Genomic DNA, 18,764 nt, shown 5'->3' on the forward strand with positions numbered 1-18,764 from the left:
GAGTTATACAATCACAATTTCTTTTCATTTGGCGAAAACATTATGAAATCTACACCAGTTGATTTCATAATCTATTTTATTAAAGAAGACCCAAAACTGAAATGTTTGATCCATAAAAATGCTGGTTTATGGTACACTAAAAACATATTGGAATAATAATGCATATCTATCTGCTGCTAAACCGTTTCGATTACATAGCAAAACGCATAAAATGGTAAACAAATTTACAACTAATATAGTACGTATGCTACGTTGAAAAAATCACATAAGCACATGAAATTAGCTACAGACTTACGAGCTACATATTTCCAAGCTTCTACAGATGGAAAATTGTCAACCTGATTGCTCAACTATCATTCAATTTTCATGACATTTCAAGATGTTATTCCTTCAATTCATGATGACTTTTGTTGTAAAAACACAAGATTTCAAGGCCTTACGTTCTTCGCATGGTGCAAAAACGATATTTATTTTTAGATGATATGATGGATTATGGGTTCCTGTGTTCGACCGATGATTACGATCCCAAAGCGATTTTTTTTGAGAATAGTAAAAATGTTTTGATTTCCTCGTTACTTACTTATAAATTATTAGTATATTTTAGAAACTTGGTTTCAAAAAACTGTTTATAAATTATTGTATTCTTTTATTTTCTTCCTGCCTAGACGTTAGCAAGTAGTACCAACAAACAAAATATATTAAAATTGATGGCTTGACTCTATCCATATCAGAGTTGACTAATTAAATGTTGATGTCTTTGGTATGACATATTACGTCGATGTGTTGAAATGTTTTTTTTTTTTTTGATAAAGGGCTTGCTATTAACTTAAAAGAGAAAACGTACATAAAGACTACAGCCCAGCCAGGCATTTGTTTCTTGGGTCTAGCCCATTAGTTAAAGACAACAAAAAGAAATCCTTTTAGGAGGCCCATTTTAAGAAACCAGTCGAGAAAGAGGGGAATTGTCGATACATCTTCGTTATGAGTCATGCAGAGATTCGGCGAGACCAGCTGAGAGAGATGAAGTGCGAACCTGAGCCCGGAATGCTGAAAGAGGGAGTTCTTCATGGTGAAGACATCCAAATATTGAAGAGCGCTGATGAGAGAGGTGGTGAGGATAATCTGATGGAGGCAATTTTTGTTCTGATGGTAGAGATGACCAGAGAAGAGATTGAGTCCGGTGATCGGAATGTATTGCGGTGGAGGCGGTTGTTTCTCTCAGTCCAGATGAGGTAGATCACACATTGCCAAGTGAGGAGACAGAGTAGCTTATGTCTGTTATTGCTTGTAAAGGTGACTTCTCTGTCCATAATTCCATCGTTCACATTGGACGGATCCTTTTTCTAGTTACGGAAGGTCTAATCAATTAATCACACGATTATTATGTAAATTATATGTCTGTTAGATGAAGCATTTAATCCTCTGCATCCACACATGGAGACCACTAATAGCAAGCGAAAACGAATAATGATGTTAGATGAAGCGTTTAATCCTCTGCATCCACACATGGAGACCATTAATAGCAAGAGAAAACGAATACAATCCTAGTACCCTTCACATCATGAGATTATAACCAGTTTTTTGGAGTTGATTTTGAAACGTTTAGACTTTATTAAAGTATATGAGTACAAATTAGAGCATCCCCCTAAGAGGAAAAGCTTGATAAATAGATTGAGGACCACAAGAAGTTGTGGCTCCGGCGTTATCTTATCATTAATGTTTGATTCATGTAGAAAAATATATACAAGATATTTTGAATTTATGCCTAGTCCATCAATCTATGCTACTCCATTCATCCATATGTAAAATCCGAAAGGATTATTAAAATTTATTGACCATGTGTAACTCATAAATCTTAGGTTTGTAACAATCAATTCACCATTCAGATATTTAACTACTAATTCAGTAATTATTATTCGGCACTGGATTTCAGTAACTACCTCACTTGTTGCATTAATAAAAAAACAATGAAGAAGAACATTTCTTTTTAAAATCGATACACAAACATTTTGATTTCAATAGCGTTAGAACATCAAAATATCAAACATCAAAATATCAAAATATCAAACGAAGAACAACTTAAGTTGATAGAAACAAAAAGACTTATTAAATCAAACTACACAATGGGGACCGTTCTACTATCACTTGTTGTGTTCTCATTGTCTTCATTTTCACCGGACATTTCCTCGAGCGACTTCCCTTTAGATTCAGGCACCAAGAAAGTGAAGAGGATGCCCAAGAAGTTAACAACACCTAACACGAGAAGCGAGTTTCTGACTCCAATCCCTGGAGGATATCCTGCGTCTGTCTTGTTCTTGTCAGGGCTTTGAGCCAAGTACAAGAATCCAAAGGCACCAACCATGGCACCTAACTTTCCTGATGCAGCAGAGATACCATGGCAGGTAGATCTGAACCTGGCTGGGAAGATCTCCGCCGGTACAACGAAGGTTGTAGCATTGGGTCCAAAGTTAGCAAAAAAGAACGTCAAAGAGTACATGATAACGAATCCAATTCGGTTCTCCTTGTGAGTCCAGTGGTTGTACGGAATAGCCAAAGCAAACATAAACACCGTCATGAAGAAGAATCCCATCATCTGAATCGCAAACCTTCCAATGACGTCTATAAAAGCAACTGTGAACCAGTAACCAGGTACCGTGCTACACAAGGCAATGAGAGTTTGCGCGCGTGCAATCTTGAAAACTTCTTGAATCGCGTTCATGGTTTGAGCCGGAGGTATCCACCCTATTGCGCTGAAAATATCCTTCTGGAAAAGGTTTTGACTGTAGAAAGCGATGTCGAGAAGGAACCAGGTGGATGTAGTACCTAGCAAATGAAGCCCATGGCGTTTCATAAATTCCTTGGAAAACAAGGAAAAGGCTTTGGACTTATTACTTGAGATCTCTTCCACTTTCTCCTGTTCTGCCTCTATCTCCACTTGCAGAACCCTAGACATGTCTGAAGCAGCCAGCTTTGCGTCCTTAGCAACCAAAGCTGTGTATCTTGCGGTTTCAGGCATCTTGGACCTTGAGTAATACGTCATGGCCGCAGGGATAGCACCAACCATCAAGATTATACGCCATACTAAATCTGCTTGAGGAATCGTGGATCTCAAGGCATCTTCCGCATAGGCCGGGGCAGGGAACTTAGCTTCAAAAGCAGAGGAGATAATTATAGCAAAGATGCCACCAGCCATGATCCCAAACCCTTGCATAGCGAAAACGGCAGAAACAAACGCGCCACGAGTTTTTTTGTTAGCGTATTCAGACATGATTGTTGCGGACAAAGGATAGTCACCACCAATCCCAAACCCTAGCCAAAACCTAAAGAAACATAGCGTGGCCATCACGGCTTTTGGCTCGTGTCCGAAAGAGAGACCAGAGGCGACAGAGCAAAGGACCATGACCATCAACGTCATTCCATATACTTTCTTCCTCCCGAGCTTATCACCAAGCCACCCGAAAAAGAGCTGACCGGCTAGGGTTCCACAGAAGGCAACGCCGTTGACGGCAGCAGCAACATTGGGAGGGAGAGTCCCGGGCTTTGCGGAGCCTGGGACGTGGTAGTAAATGCGGCCAAGGAGCTTGGTGACAAGAGAGATGCAGAAGAGATCGTAAGCGTCGGTGAAGAATCCCATTCCGGCGATTATGATGGCTGTAAAATGGTACCATTGCGTCTTCGCTACATCGAGTGCATTCAACACTTTTAACTGATCCCCTGCCATTCTTGTTCACCTCTGTAATGTCATTAATAACTCAATATTAGCAACGTTGAGTAACAATGATTCATATAAGAAGATGAATTGATGATAAAAGTCGAGTAAAGAGTTTTTAGCGATTTTGTTAAGCCATATTACACACATAAAAATAATTATGTATTCAAATAATTGATTCCTAATTTTTCGACTAAAATTTTCCGAAAAAGTAATTAAAATAATTTCCTTTAGTTTTGGTTTCTTTAGGCCGACGTGACCAATTATTTAAAAGTAAACGAGGAAATGGGAGATCCATATATTTATTTGAATTTTCAACGATTACTATTCTGTCTTTAGTCTATAGTTACCCACAAAGGTTGACTTGTGACACGATACCAAGTTACCAACACTTGTGCGAGAGTAAGACAGCAAGTTGGTTTGTCTTAGTTGCGGACACACTTGGTCATCAAACTAAATATAGTATTCCCTCTTATTGAAGACACTTATTGAAGATATTATATTTTTCTTTTCTTTTTTTATTATAGTAACATGATTTTCGTTACTAATTTGTTTGTGAATAATTGGATCCATGCACTCAACAGACAGATGTCTTCTATTCAGGGAAAGATAAGATCAGACAAATACGTTTTCATGATGAATAATCCTAATTAATGATCCAAGAAAATTGGAGAACACAATTCGATATCGTCCTAACTCCTAACTAACATCATTTTGCATCCAGACAGTTACCAAATTATATATAAACATCCAAAAACACAAATGAAAAGAAAGACTTACATGAATATACAACAATCTTCTTTTTACGTGTGTTAGAACTAATCTGATCAAGTGTTTAAGGTATATGTCAGAAGAGTGCAGAGAGAAATGATCATTAATTTCTGGGGGGAAATGTAGAGAGAGAGAGAGAGAGAGAGGCAGAGGAAGTGAAATGAGCGTTAAAGCTATTGATAACAAGGACAAATTGTAAGCGTTTTGAAACGAGCTTTTATAAGCAACTCCAATGACATATTCCATTTTCTGTTTCGGTATATTCCCCTCCAACGACGCCGTTTTTGTTGTCTTTAATATGTTTCCTCTCTTTTTGTTACAACTTTTTATTTTACTTCGTTTAGGTATTATTAGGACAGGATGCTTCTGTTTGCTGTAATTATTCTTTTTATTATCTAAAACAGCTATTTCACTATAATAAAAAGTTCTTGTTTTTGTACTTGTAGTTGACCATGAATTGTGTTTACATTTACGGAGCTTTTAAAATATTGGGACTTCACCATTCAATACAGTCACTAGATGCCTATTCCCTGGCATGTTATTGAGGCAGATATAAGTTTTAAATCCTGATATAGTCAAAATAGATGTAAAAACAAAATAAATATTTATAAAAAATGAATTCAATTAGCAGTGTGGTCAAACTTTGATTACTTATTAAAAAACTACACTATGTTGTCTAATTCGAGACAATCATTAATTAAAAATATTAAGAATTTCATGACACACTACCTTATAAATTTTTAATAATAACTAGAAAATTAAATAAGAATAAACTTAGGGACGTGAACAAGATAATTTAGAAGAAGAAATCAAGTTTGATGCAACAAGCAGATTTTCTTGACAATACAGCAAACACTTATTTTAATTTTGTTCAGTGATTTATTTTTTGAATTGAATGTTAAATTTAATTCAAAAGAAAATTTTTTTTTACATTATAGTGTTTCTTTTACCAAAAAACTATGTACTTAAGCTCTAACCCTTCCCCCATGATTACTCAACCAAACTCAAAGTATTTCTATCTTGTGTAAAACCTGAATTGCATCCCTTTCCTAAATTTATTATCTCCTTTCATCCGTATCAATGTGAGTTTGTTCCTCGTATTTTTGTCAAGAAGTTTTATCAATAGCGCTGCTGGAGCATTTGCCTCGCCATGTCTTCTTCTATTACGCTCTCTCCATATCATGTAGACGGCTGCTTGAAGCATATACTTGATGAGGAATAATTGCATCTTACATCTTGTCGAATCTCTCAAGAGCCTCAATATAGCTACCCATCTCACCGTGTATTGATCCTTTAAGATACCCTTCATTAGTACCTCCTATATCTGAGCAGAATAACTACATTCAAAGAACAAATGCTCAAGAGTTTCCAATGCTCATTGCACAGGACACACGTTTCATTTGTATTACTCTTCCAAATTCTTATCTTATCTCCTGTTGCTAGTCTTCCCTTCATTGCCATCCATAAGATAAATGAGTATCTTGGAGTTAAATACTTAAACCACACTGCATCAACCCAGTCACATAGTAGTTTTTTTCTCTCTAATAAACTCCCAAATTTCCTTAGTGATTTTTGATATGTAGGGACTTTTTTCAGGCGAATAATAACTGCATGATATGTATATCCAGAGACCTAGACTACAATGTCAATGGTATTTATTTATTTTATAGTGTAATTAATGGCCGTATGGGAATAACACCCTATTGTAGGGTGTGAGTAAGGCTCATGACTTGTGGAATGGTCAGTAAGAGACTTTAATGCTTCTCCAGTGTATATTGCTTAGTTGCTTTAAGCCCAGCAATCTTCTTTCTCTTCCGTGACCCAGCAAGTTTTTTTCATGGGGTCTTAATTTCCATATATTCTTATGTAATGTGTTATACAGTAATGACCCTTGTTTTTTAAAAATGATTTATACAATAAGTATAACACTATAGTAATGCTCTCTCTATATATGTATGTCTTTCACGTGAAAGAATTTTATGGTGATGTGTGAAAGAATTTTATGGTGGAGATGTATATATATACACAATTTTTTCATTTATGATTGACGATAAATTTGAAATACATACTTTGCATCATTTATTGTTTTCCTTATCAATACCGTTTCTTTCGACTTATAGGAAATATGACTGCAAACTTTAGAAGAAAATGCGTGTGGTTTCGAGAACTAGAAATTGGCTTATTATCGACCGACTTCGTAACGTGTTTGTAACACTGGGCTCTATTAAAGACATACGGCGACAACATACTAAATTTACACCAGTTGATTACATTGAGTACTGTTCATTAAAGACGAGCGAAAATGATTTTTTTTTGTAATAAAAAAATGAATGTTTGATGTACATAGTCACTTTGAAATGTACGTAACGTTAACACCCAATCCACATTTTGGAATATTGTCAAAACTAAATCCGCTATATCTCACAAAATAGAAAACCAGTTATAGATATAGACTTACACTTCCATTTAAAGTTTGGAGGGGAAACATTTCTGATAAATGAGATTGAAGGTAATACAGTTCCTTCTCCGAAGAGAAGGATGCTAGAGATCATGGAGATATCCCGGTAAACCCACGGTAAATTAACAATCAATCAATTCTTCCCACAAAAGAAATAAAGGAATTGAATACAAACTATCTTCGGTATTGTGTATGATAAATAAGGCAATTGTTTATTTCAGTTCATGTGATTTTCTGTATGATAAATCAATAGGACCCGACAATACTATTGTCTCCTTCTTTTTCTTCCCGCCTAAAACGTTAGCAGTACCAACAAACGAAAAAAATAAATTTGATTGCTTGACTCTATCCATATCAGAGTTGACTAATTAAATGTTGATGTTTTTGGTATTGAAATCTTACGTCCATGTGTTGAATTGTTATTGCTTCTGAAGCTGACTCTAATGTCCACTTTCCATCGTTCACATTGGACGGATCCTCTACAATTTACGCAAGGTTTAATCGACTAATCAAATTGTCACGTCAATTATATGTCTGTTAGATATTTTTTAATCTAATAACAGAGTTCGATCTATACTACTCCTAAAAAATCTAATTAAACAAGGTTGTTGGACCATTTCATTAGACTTAACTATTTATTTGGTCTTAACTTATATTTCTCTAACTATATAAATACTTTACATAATTTAAATGAATTCATTTATTATTTTCTCATAATCTATTATATAATTGCTCTAACAATAAATCCTATATGAATATATGATAGATTATTCAAATGTGATCATTACCACATATAATTCTATTAATAGTATAAACTTTTAATAGTTTAGTTATGTTTAATAGGTATATAATTTGTATTTTAAAATTTTAAGTACTCATTTGGTCCTTACTTTGGTTTCTATTTTTTCTATGCTCGATTATTTATGAAATTCAGCTTAATTTTGAGTTTTTTTCTCAGTTTGGTACGGTTCAGTGCACTCGGGTAAATGTACTCAAACCTATACATTATCTCTTATATAAGAAGAATTTATTTAATTTCAAAAATAAACCCGCGCTATCTAAGCGCGGGTCAAAATCTAGTTAAGTATTAAATTTTCTGCATCCACACATGCAGACCATTATTAGAAGAGAAAACGAATACTACAATTAATTTACTAAAACTCTTCACAATGATATATGAAGTTCTAACCACAATAAAACTCTTCACAATGATATATGAAGTTCTAACCACAGTTGTGGCTTTGGTGTATCTAATGTTTGATTCACATAGAAAAACAAGATATTTTGAATTGATGTCTATTTGAGTGATGGACTCATAGTCCAGGACTCCATTTTCTCCTATATATACGGTTGGATAGACCGTCTAAGCCAATCAATGATTTTCATTGTAAATTCTGTAATAAAGAGTTGCTAGAAACAAAAAAAAGAAAAAGACAATCTAGACTTGGTGAGTTAACATCAAGATGGTCTATTACTCTTTTATTTTATTTCCACAGTCTGGTTTATTACTGAATTTTAAAGTATAGTTTAAAATGTTTTGACATATTTATAAGGTTTATAAACTACATGAATTGCCTATTTTCAGTAACTGATACAACCACACAAACTTTTGAAATTCATCAAAATAAGTAGAAAAAACACTTAGAAACTGTTAACGTTAATATTGATTTTAAATTTTTAATTAAACTTCATTTTTACAAAAAAGAATTGAAAGAATGTAAAATTTATTTCAGTCAAAGAATTGTTACAAAATATGTATCTTTGTCTTAAAGCTTAAATATTCACTGTCATGCTCTTTTTTTTTTTTTTGAAACACAACTTTTTCATTAACTTCAACTTGCTTGATTACAAATGATAGAGGGAATTGTCCATCCTCTTTGATTGAAAACATCAACTACAACAACATAAGATAACAAAGATAGGTCTTCAAAAGAAGAAGATGACAGCGAACTCAAGACAGTGTTTGAATGCGTCAGTGTAGCCTTCCCGGCATGGTCAGACAGCGAAGAGATAGTCACCTTAAATTGTGACGTTAACATCCAATCCGCATCTCGGAAACTCGTCGAAACGAATCCTGCTGCATCTTCAGGCCCCAAACGGACCGCTCCACAAGATAGCAAGATGGTTATAGATATGGATAAACACCTCCATAGGATTGGAGGGAGATCACTCCTTAAAAAAGAGGCAAATGATGATAATGATGGTCCCGGTGAACCCACCGGTAAATGAAAATGTATGATACTCTTCGAACAAGAGAAATGATCCAGTAAGTGCAAATTCGTTTCCGTAAAATTCTTTCAATCCGCACCTTGGAGATCACTGTCATGCTCTATCCCTAGTTCATGGGTGCGAACCAAATTTTCATTGCACCTTCATACTTGCTGCAATTCATTCTTCCGATTGTTACACTAACCAATCAAATAAAAGTTAAACCATTAATTGTCTTTTGCTTTTATAAAGAACTTAGACTTTTCTTTTCTCAGAGAATCTTGTAATAGAATCTTAATTACTGTAGAAATTAGAAAACGAGACAAGAAGAAACTGATAAAAGTAACGATAAGAAGAAGAAAATATAATATCCAGTCCACACCAAAAATTGCTGATCATTTTCTTTCCGTCTTTTAATTCTTTCAATTTTCATAAATGATTACGTCAGCAATAATAGAGTGGACGGAAAAATGGTCAACTCTTTTTGGCCCAATAAATTAAGACGGAAGGTGGATGCGTGCATGTGGTGAGAGCCATGGGGTGAGATTAATAACAATAGTAGTATTCTTATTTGTTTTACTGTCCACGCGGACAATAATTATATTTGAACAATGATCCTAAACTAATTATCTTTTTAACGTCCAAACAAAAATATTTTGGTTTTGGAGACATTGTGAATCACTGATGACAAAACCTCAAGAAAATAATTATAATTAGTTGGTAAAATGTCGACTCAAAAGATATTTAGCTCTGGAGAATGCCAAAAAAAAATATCAAGCCGATTTTCGAAGGATTCTTGATATTCTATACAACTTGTGTTAAACTGTGTAAAGGGAAGGCATCCCAACGCCTAACATATAATCAGTTTAGTTGAGATTTTAAACGATTTTTGATAAACTTAAAAACTTTTTTCTTTTCGAGTGACAAAAGCTCTAACCTCACCAAGGGGATCGATGGCCATGCAGTGACGCCGAGCCAAATCCTTGATTTAGCCTATCATGTTCGGCTTGTCCAACTTGCATTATGATTCAGTATGGGCTGTGAAACGTCACCGTAATCGGTAGCTATACATATGTGCGAAGAATAATGGTCTCTTTGCTCAAACATGCTATAAAACTTTACCCATTACAAAAAGTTCTTCCTAACGTTCAACTTTAGGAATTCATTGTACCAAAAAAACTTTAGGAATTCAAATGAAATAAGAAAAAAAGAAATTTGAAATTCAAAGTTTTCGGTAAGTACTAAGCAAATGCAGAGAAATCATTGTGTGAAAATTTAAGGTCACGAAAAGGACAGATAGAGATGGAAAAGTTGACAATCTATGGCTGGGAATTATTGTTCGCCATTTTCAACAAAAATAATACTTAAGTGTTACCTATAAGGCTATAATGCTTATTCGCTCATGTATGAGGTTGGCTAAAAGCGTTGATAGTTCACACACCCCAACTTTGTAGCGTATAGAATCTTGCTTTTTACTTAAACTCAAAGTTGCCTCTCTTCTTCGACCGTTCGTGGCATCAAAAAGGTAACGGAGTCGGATTTTCACGTAACAAAAGTTATTCGGCCTCTTAATTCTGCAACGTTTATACGTTTTTTTGGGGGGAAGTATCCCAAAATAGTACTACTACTGAAATGAAAACTACCTATATAGTTTTATTGAATAAGAAATGGCATACATATACTATTTTCTATTTTGTTAAATGATTTTATATATAAATTGGAAGAAACAGTTCTTATTGACTGAAAAATTATACTAAACAGATTACAAGAAAAAAAATATACGCTAAACTACAGTTGCACACTCCAAAATGAGGAAGGACAAACAAACCATCAAAAGTCCACAAAAGAGGGGGTGAAAATTACACCCACCTATAGTTTAATAGAACCTGACCAAATATAGGGATCCAAGTTTGCCTATTAATTCAACATTATTGTTATCTAGTTAGTTGAATTATACTGATAGTGAACACCAAGGGAAAATGTGATAACCAAAAACTATTATTAATAATAATATATGACGACTGCGTACTATCATGTAGACGAAAATCTTCAGTCTATAGATTTTCTTAACCAAAACAGTAATTTTTAGCTACCATTGTTACGTCTTGTGTACCAGGTGCTTGAATTTGATTTCGGACCAACCTGTCATCAGGAATCTCACAGTTTGAGTAGGATAGGAGATGGAGTTATAGATGTTTGATGGTTTCTCTTTCTCCAAATCTTGTAAATAGCAAACAGTTATGCTATGAAGACGAGAGGCCGAGCAGGATCTCTCTGTTGTTAAGTGGTAACAAGTAGTTCGTGGTTGAAATCCTTGCAAATATTGTAGTATAAACATCATATATAATACAACTACTATAGAATATAAACACAAAATATATAAAGAACACTATATTTTAAGTATAGTTCTTTAATTTGACGAGACACAGGAATATTTGTCGAAACTCGATCATATAATTTTTTTGATAATATATCACTTCCCCCTTACCAATATATGTTTTCAGCAACAAAGATTGTATATGTAAAATTTTGCATACTTAAAAACGTTTTAATAAATTCATTAATATAATATACTTAAAAATTATTTAAATTTTTTTAATTTAAAAATATTATCCCACGTATGTCGTAATACGTTGTCAATATCACACAATATATAAGGCATGGTTAAATGTAAATGTTACCACCACTGAAACTCGGTATCAAATATGATTGTTAGCTCCCATGATTCCTAAGTCCGAAACCCACTCATGTTGGTTTCCATGTGATTGTAGGGGAATAAAGAAAAAGCCCAACTATGTTTTTTATTATATATTTATATTTTGTTATTAGTGGACCTTCCAATAACAAAGGCCATTGTTTAAAGGGAAGGTTCGTTTAACAAAAAAGTGAAAGTGGAGGCTTCATGATTCTTTCCAACATATCATTGTCTTGTTAATTTTACATTTTATTTATAGAAGACATGTTATTACAGCTAAGTGAAAAGGCATGGAATATATTACTTTCCTTGAACCTTTATTCATACTCTTGTTGAAATTTCTTTTTATCATGTTTAATATTATACTATGAACGTGGGTTCACAGTAAAAAGGCATTTTTAGTCTTCATCTAAGTAATCATGCTAATGGTAGTGCAACACAATCGAATTTATAACAACATTAACTTTTTGAGAATTTTAATCTTACTAGTCAACGTATATCTACTAATAATAGCAATCCCAATTAATTCCAAAGGTTGTGAGTCCACTTAATGTTGAAAGGTTGTGTCTTTTGAAAAAGAAGTGTAAAGGGTTGTGTCTTTTCTAAAAGTTCTATGTTGGAAGGTTGTGTCTTTTCCAATTAATTTCTAAGGTTGTGAATCCACTTATGTTGAAAAGTTGTGTCTTTTGAAAAAATAGTGTAAAGGGTTGTGTCTTTTCTAAAAGTTCTATGTTGTAAGGTTGTGTCTTTTCTAATTAATTCCGAAGGTTGTGAACTTCAATTATGTTGAAAGGTTGTCTTTTGAAAAATATGTGTAGAGGGTTGTGTCTTTTCTAAAAGTTATATGTTGTAAGGTTGTGTCCTTTTAAAAATAGTCTAAAAGTTGTGACTATTCACTAGTATCTTTTAAAAAGTGAAAAATTGTGAGTATTAGAAGAATGTGACTATTCATATTGAAGGGTTGTGACTATTCAAATAGGCTTTAAAAAATCTATAAATAGTCTCTCCCCATGCATTTTTCAAATCAAATTTTCACTGATCTACTAATAATAAAATGGTGAAAAAAATAATGTCAAAGTTGCAACTTTTCATCTAAACAAGGTGTCTTTTCATCTCAAAGTGGGATTGCTTTAAAAAATATTGGTTTTATTTAAGTAATGTGTTAGTTTATATAATAAGTGTTGGTATTTTATAAGAACTCTCCAAAAATTAAAAAAAAATATTATAAATGAGACGGGTCATATTAACGTAAATCAACATATATTTATTACAATATTCAATTTTCTGAATATTCATTTCAATAAATAAAGCAGGTAGATAAATATAGAAAATAACAATTACCAACATATAAATTATAATTGTTTAAAATTATAAACTAATAATTTTAATATTATGTATTAAATAGGAAAAAAAATTATATATCATGCAAAAAAAAATTGCATTTTGTTCAAAAAATGGTTGAGGATAACTATCATGTGAAAAATGTATGAAAAAACTTAAAAAGGATGAAGACACAATTGTATGCAATATGTGTTTTGATAAAAAATTAAAGGAAACATTAAGGTTTATAAAATATATATATATATATATATATATATATATATATATTTGAATACTTTGTAAATCATATTTTAATCATCAAAATTAAATTTAATTATTTATATGATTTAATTTTTTTATCAGGCATATAAAATTATAAATTATAGATTATAATATATTCTTTATAAAATGAGTTTCCGTGCGATATCGCACGGGCTCTTTTCCTAGTGGAATTAAGAGAAGAAATAAATTATAAACCAATGCTTTTACAATGTGACAGTTGGAACAATAATTGGGGGTGAATATTTCAAATTGAAGAGTCAGGCATCTTCTCCAACTTCATGTAGCACTGGGATAATTTGCATAATTATGTTACACAATTAGAAAATGATGCAGAGAATATTTGAATATAGGAAAAACCATTTAAATCTTAAAACAATAGAAGTAATTATCCTATTAATAAATAATAATAAAATTTGAAATATATCCAAATATTCTCTGCATTATCAGAAAACATGAATGAAACAAATGGAAAACCAATGGTAACACTATACAGAACATCTGTATCTAAAATCTAGTTCGGTCACGCTAAACTGGAATGTAACTAACGTGCTGTCAAGGCTGAATTAGAAGAAACAAATCCAGACCTTCATAAAAGAAAAAGGTCCAAACTAATAATGTCTGAATATATTTCCTCAGCACCCACGGCATCTCGTTATCGGCTCATGCCAGATGGCCATACTACGACCACTAATTTGTTCATCATCACCCTCTTTTTTTTTGAATCAACTAAAAAATTTGGACCATTTCTTGATTTGTGCATGTCATCCTTCGGCAGGGGCCATGCTAACCTTCTCTATATAGTTTCAATTTTATCGGATGTCCTCGAAGGAACACCCTCCTTATTCTCTCATTTCCTCTTCTTCTCCTCCTCCTCTGATCAGCATCAGCATCAGCTCATGAGATTTACTTGGAAGCAAAACCTAAGATATTACATAGGGTTTCTAGAAACCTTAGCTTCCGGCGCAAGAAAGGAAGCTGCAAAAGCTAGGACCAACCCGGGTCTTGTAGTCATCTCACGTTTCGGTGTTGCTGGATTTGTTAACAGTAACGTCGCTATTGAGTAGTTCGTGTGTTTCGGTGTCGGAGAGAAACAACGATCAGAAGCTTTGAGAGAGATACAGAAACAGAGACAAGGAAATTAATAATTAGGGTTTTTTTATTTAGGTTTAATACATTTGAATGGGGAACACATGCGTGGGTCCGAAGCTAAACGCTAATAGATTTAATTAACAGGCAACAGGGATGAGAACATCACGAAGAAGAGCGTTAACGGCCGCAATGAAGACGCTTCCTCCGCCTTGGATCCAGCTCCACCAGCAGTACCAACACCTAGCGCACCACCTCCTCCGGTGAAAATGGATGAGGAAGAAGCACCTAAAAGTATCCTAGAGAGAAATAACAACGACGTGAGTCCCAAGCCGAAGAAAAAGGCGCACATGAAACGGATGGGGGAGGAAGTTAGGTCAAGGACGATTCGGGACAAGATTTCTTTGCGTGGAGAAGAAGTCAGGTCAAGAGGTCGCTTGCAAAACGATCGCTAAGAGGAAACTGACGACCCCTGTTGACGTTGAAGATGTAAGAAGAGAGATTCAGATAGTGCATCACTTGTCTGAGCACCCTAACGTGATTCAGATCGTTGGTGCGTATGAAGACGCAGTAGCTATTCATGTCGTGATGGAGATTTGTGCAGGTGGAGAGCTCTTCGACAGGATTTTTTTTTTTTTTTTTTTTTTTTTTTTGCGAGAACTTAAGCCTCAGACTTTCTTGTTTGTTAGGGGTTTTGAAGAAGCAACACTCAAGACTATTGACTTTGGTCTCTCTGTCTTCTTTAAACCAGGTATTAAAACATGTTCTTTTCTTGTCTTAACTCCAGCTTCATGTTCTGATTTCTTTTTTTTTTTTGGTAAAATGTTAAGATCATGTTCTGATTTCTTCCCATAATAGGAGAAACATTCACTCATGTTGTTGGGGGAGACCTTACTAAGTGGCGTCCCTACGTTGTGGGATGGTAAGAGAGAAACAGTTTGTGTCATGTTTTCAAATGGTTAAGAGACTGATTGAATTGTTATGATAATGTCAGAAACGGAACAAGGCATCTCTGAGCAAGTTTTAAAAGGTGACATTTGACTTTTGTATCAGAACCATGGCCTAGTGTATCAAAAAGCGCTCATAAGATTTGGTTCCTCAGATGCTGATCAGTGACCCTAAAGAAGCGAATCGCAGTTCATGAAGTTCTCTGTTAGTGTTCTTTTGCTTTCCAAACATGTTCCATCTGACTAGAAACAGGCGGATATAGATAACAGTGGGACTATAGACTATATATGGAGAGTTTTATAGCAGCGATGGTGCATTTAAACAAAAATAGAGAAACAAGACCTTTTGTTCACATGCTTAATCTTACTTTGATAAAGATGAAAGTGGTTATATAAACTAGAGGCGAGCTTGCAAGCAATTCGGCTTAGCGGATTTCATTTAAACGACATTCTACGTGAAGTTAATGAGGACAATGTAAGTTACAACCTCCTCTTGCTTACTTGGAAGCACAAGTGAGTCCATTCATATTCAAGTTTTGAAATCCATAAACGAAGCTAAGAGATGAGAGAGCTTGTGGACAAACTTTTTTTCCTTCTTTCAAAGAGTTGTCATATCTAATAAGAGAAATCTTCAACTACAACCAACTAAAACCGGATCTCTAACTTTATTGTCAAACACCACACTGATCTCTAAGTTTCCCTGCACACATTTTAGAGAAACTCCACGTTAGCCAAAACCGTTGTCAAAGAGATGAAAAGGTTAAGAGGTAAGATTCAGCCACAACTACTTCATAAAACAATAAAACCTACATGATGACAAGGTAAGTTTATTATAGTATACTTTTTACTGTAATACGTGAAATGTTTGGATATAAAATCTACATGCATACATATTACTATGCTCTTTCATTTGGTATATACACAAGCCGGTGTGATAGATAGAGGAATTACCTGATCATTTTGGCGTTGTTCTTTATCTCTAGAGAGCTTACTTGCGACTTCTTTCACCAGCTCTAGGCGTAATCAAAATTATGAAGTCAGAGGAGCTAAGAGCAGAAATAGCAAAACATACAAAAGGCTATAACATTGGAATCTCAAAACCATACCGGCATATCTTCATTGGAAACACCTCCAGCAGCTGCATCTCTATTAGATCCATCACCGCTCTTCCCTGACCCCTTATTATCCCCCTGTCATAATTTCACAAGATGTATGTAACACACCAATGTGCAACTCTGAAACGGAACTTCTCTTGAAGGGATAAATAAAAAAAAGTTGCATATGGGATTTTATTTACCTCCAACTGCATCAGCAGGATTGTTTCAGCAACCATACACATGGAAATGAAAAGACCTAATCAGTCTCTCGCATGACAAGAACTTAAAAGCCCAAAAAGAGTAAATAAAATGTCTATATTTGTTCACAAGTTTTCCACAAGCAAATATGCATCTAAGAAGAAGAGGGTTAAGAAGTAGCTAGCATTTCTCTCATGGTCAGTTCCGAACAACAACAAGTAAAGTGGTTTGAACTTATATAACAGGCTGTAGAAAGGAGGGGGTTAAGAGGTCAAAATGTAACTTACCTCCCTGTACCTCGCAAGGTATACCTTCAAGGGTTCCAGGTAATCCTCAAACCCCAACGTTGCCATTGCCCACAACAAATCCTCACCATTCACAGTTTTCCTCTTCTCCTTCTGGCACTTATCACTTGCCCTGATTACCAGAAAACAAAAAAAAATTTAACTCCATATTCACAAATTAGATATAAAACAAATAACAGTCAAACCAAACCAACCATTACACTTCACACTAATCAAACATAAGATCCCAACACTTTTCTTTGATAGAATTCAGATTAAAAGTTAAAGACTTCACTAAGCTAAAACTCAAGAGATTGATAAAAGAAGAAACAAAACATACTCGCTGGTGATGAAGCTGATGAACTCAGAGACACATTCCTGAACAGTGTCTTTAGCATCTTTCCCGATCTTGCCGTTGGGAGGCAACGCCTTCTTCATGATCCTGCTTATATTAGCTATCGGAAGGTACCGGTCCTGCTCCCTAACCGATCCGCTGCCGCTTTCTCCGCCGTCTCCGGCTGGACTCGAAGGCGTATCCGCCATTTTACTCTGCAGTGAGAAAGAAATATATTCAAACATCGATACTAATTAGGAAACAAGATTGAAGATTTAGATAGAAACCCTAAAAACTCGGAATTGGGATTCGTTAGGGGCTTTAGACAATTCGCAGTGACTCTAAGACAAGATTGTGTTTACACGATTTCTTGTAATGGATGTTCTTGTGGATTTAACTTTTTTTATTACAAGATGTTGTTCACTTGTGTGTTTTAGCTTTTATGTCCCAGACAAGTTGATTAAGATTAACTAAACGAACATTAATTTTATTTCTCTCTTTATTATTAATGTAATGACTACGGGCCTATGGGCAAATAATTTATAGCCCAATTATCATAACCAAAGGCCCAATAACCCGTTTGAATAACCGCCTAAGCACACCGCCTACGAGTTTTGTATATAAATACTAGTTCTGGCTGATTATAAGATAAAAATAGAAGCGACCCAACCGAAGAAATAGTATTAGCCTCACTAAAGTTCTTCGCGATCGATTTGAAAACCCTAGCCATGTCGAGCAACAACGATGCAACGTCATCATCTCTTCAAAACTATGGCGAAATATTCACCAGTCAAAATAAATGGTTTGTTGACGATACCAATGTCTACCGTGTCACAGTTCACGATTTGTTTGAGGGAAATTTACCAGCTACACCGACCAATGGTGCAGTTTTTATTTTAAATCCAAGAACTGGACATCTGTTCCTCAAGGTTATCCACGCAAGTGTTTGGGCCGGTCAGAAGCTCCTCGGCCAGGTGGCGAAACGGATAACTGCTGAAGAGGTTGCTGCGCTTGTGAGGACTCTCCCTGTTGAAGAGGTGCCGAAACAAATCATTGTTACTCGTAACAGAATGTTGGATCTACTTGAGGTTCACTTGCTGGATTTTCCCAACATTGTTATCAAAGGAAGCGAGTTTCACCTTCCGTTCCACGCTTGTCTTAAGATTGAGAAACTTGGTGATGTGGTTTCGAAGGCGACGGAATCGCAGATGGTTTTGTTTAATGTCTATGATGATTGGTTGGAGAGTGTTTCTCCGTATACCGCCTTTTCGAGACTCGTTCTGATCCTACGTGCGCTTCATGTGGATAATGACAAGGCTAAGATGTTGTTGAAGCCAGACGAGTCTGTTGTCACTGAGCCGCATCACATCTGGCC

General features: G+C 34.8%; 2 protein-coding genes, 1 long non-coding RNA gene and 1 other non-coding gene across 5 annotated transcripts; 1 reads left to right on the forward strand and 3 right to left on the reverse strand.

Annotated features, from left to right (window-relative positions):
* Window positions 1-1,927: 1,927 nt before the first annotated feature.
* Window positions 1,928-7,493, reverse strand: LOC103867071 (inorganic phosphate transporter 1-4). Its single transcript, XM_009145103.3, has 2 exons — window positions 4,490-7,493; window positions 1,928-3,733 (listed from the first exon to the last, which is right to left on the reverse strand). Exon 2 carries the CDS (start codon window positions 3,719-3,721, stop codon window positions 2,117-2,119), a length of 1,605 nt encoding a protein of 534 aa, XP_009143351.2. The 5' UTR covers window positions 3,722-3,733; window positions 4,490-7,493; the 3' UTR covers window positions 1,928-2,116.
* Window positions 7,494-13,092: 5,599 nt separating this feature from the next.
* Window positions 13,093-15,668, forward strand: LOC103867073. Its single transcript, XR_004458404.1, has 3 exons — window positions 13,093-15,133; window positions 15,219-15,280; window positions 15,388-15,668. It is a non-coding gene; the product is annotated as an uncharacterized LOC103867073 (long non-coding RNA).
* On the reverse strand, window positions 14,173-14,275 carry LOC117134537. The gene has a single exon (XR_004458723.1). It is a non-coding gene; the product is annotated as a U6 spliceosomal RNA (small nuclear RNA).
* A 312-nt stretch (window positions 15,669-15,980) lies between the features above and the next one.
* Window positions 15,981-17,841, reverse strand: LOC103867074 (nuclear transcription factor Y subunit B-1). Of its 2 annotated transcripts, XM_009145104.3 has the most exons (7): window positions 17,677-17,840; window positions 17,396-17,604; window positions 17,059-17,188; window positions 16,774-16,779; window positions 16,583-16,666; window positions 16,428-16,489; window positions 15,981-16,176 (listed from the first exon to the last, which is right to left on the reverse strand). In XM_009145104.3, the coding sequence occupies exons 2-6, from the start codon at window positions 17,596-17,598 to the stop codon at window positions 16,481-16,483; spliced, it is 432 nt and encodes a 143-aa protein (XP_009143352.1). In that variant the 5' UTR covers window positions 17,599-17,604; window positions 17,677-17,840; the 3' UTR covers window positions 15,981-16,176; window positions 16,428-16,480. The 2 variants fall into 2 exon arrangements, with proteins under 2 accessions (XP_009143352.1, XP_009143353.1); XM_009145105.3 differs by lacking the exon at window positions 16,774-16,779 and having other exon boundaries at window positions 17,677-17,841.
* Window positions 17,842-18,764: the final 923 nt, after the last annotated feature.

The sequence above is a fragment of the Brassica rapa genome, chromosome A05 (genome assembly GCF_000309985.2).
Source record: "Brassica rapa cultivar Chiifu-401-42 chromosome A05, CAAS_Brap_v3.01, whole genome shotgun sequence".
Taxonomy (NCBI): domain Eukaryota; kingdom Viridiplantae; phylum Streptophyta; class Magnoliopsida; order Brassicales; family Brassicaceae; genus Brassica; species Brassica rapa.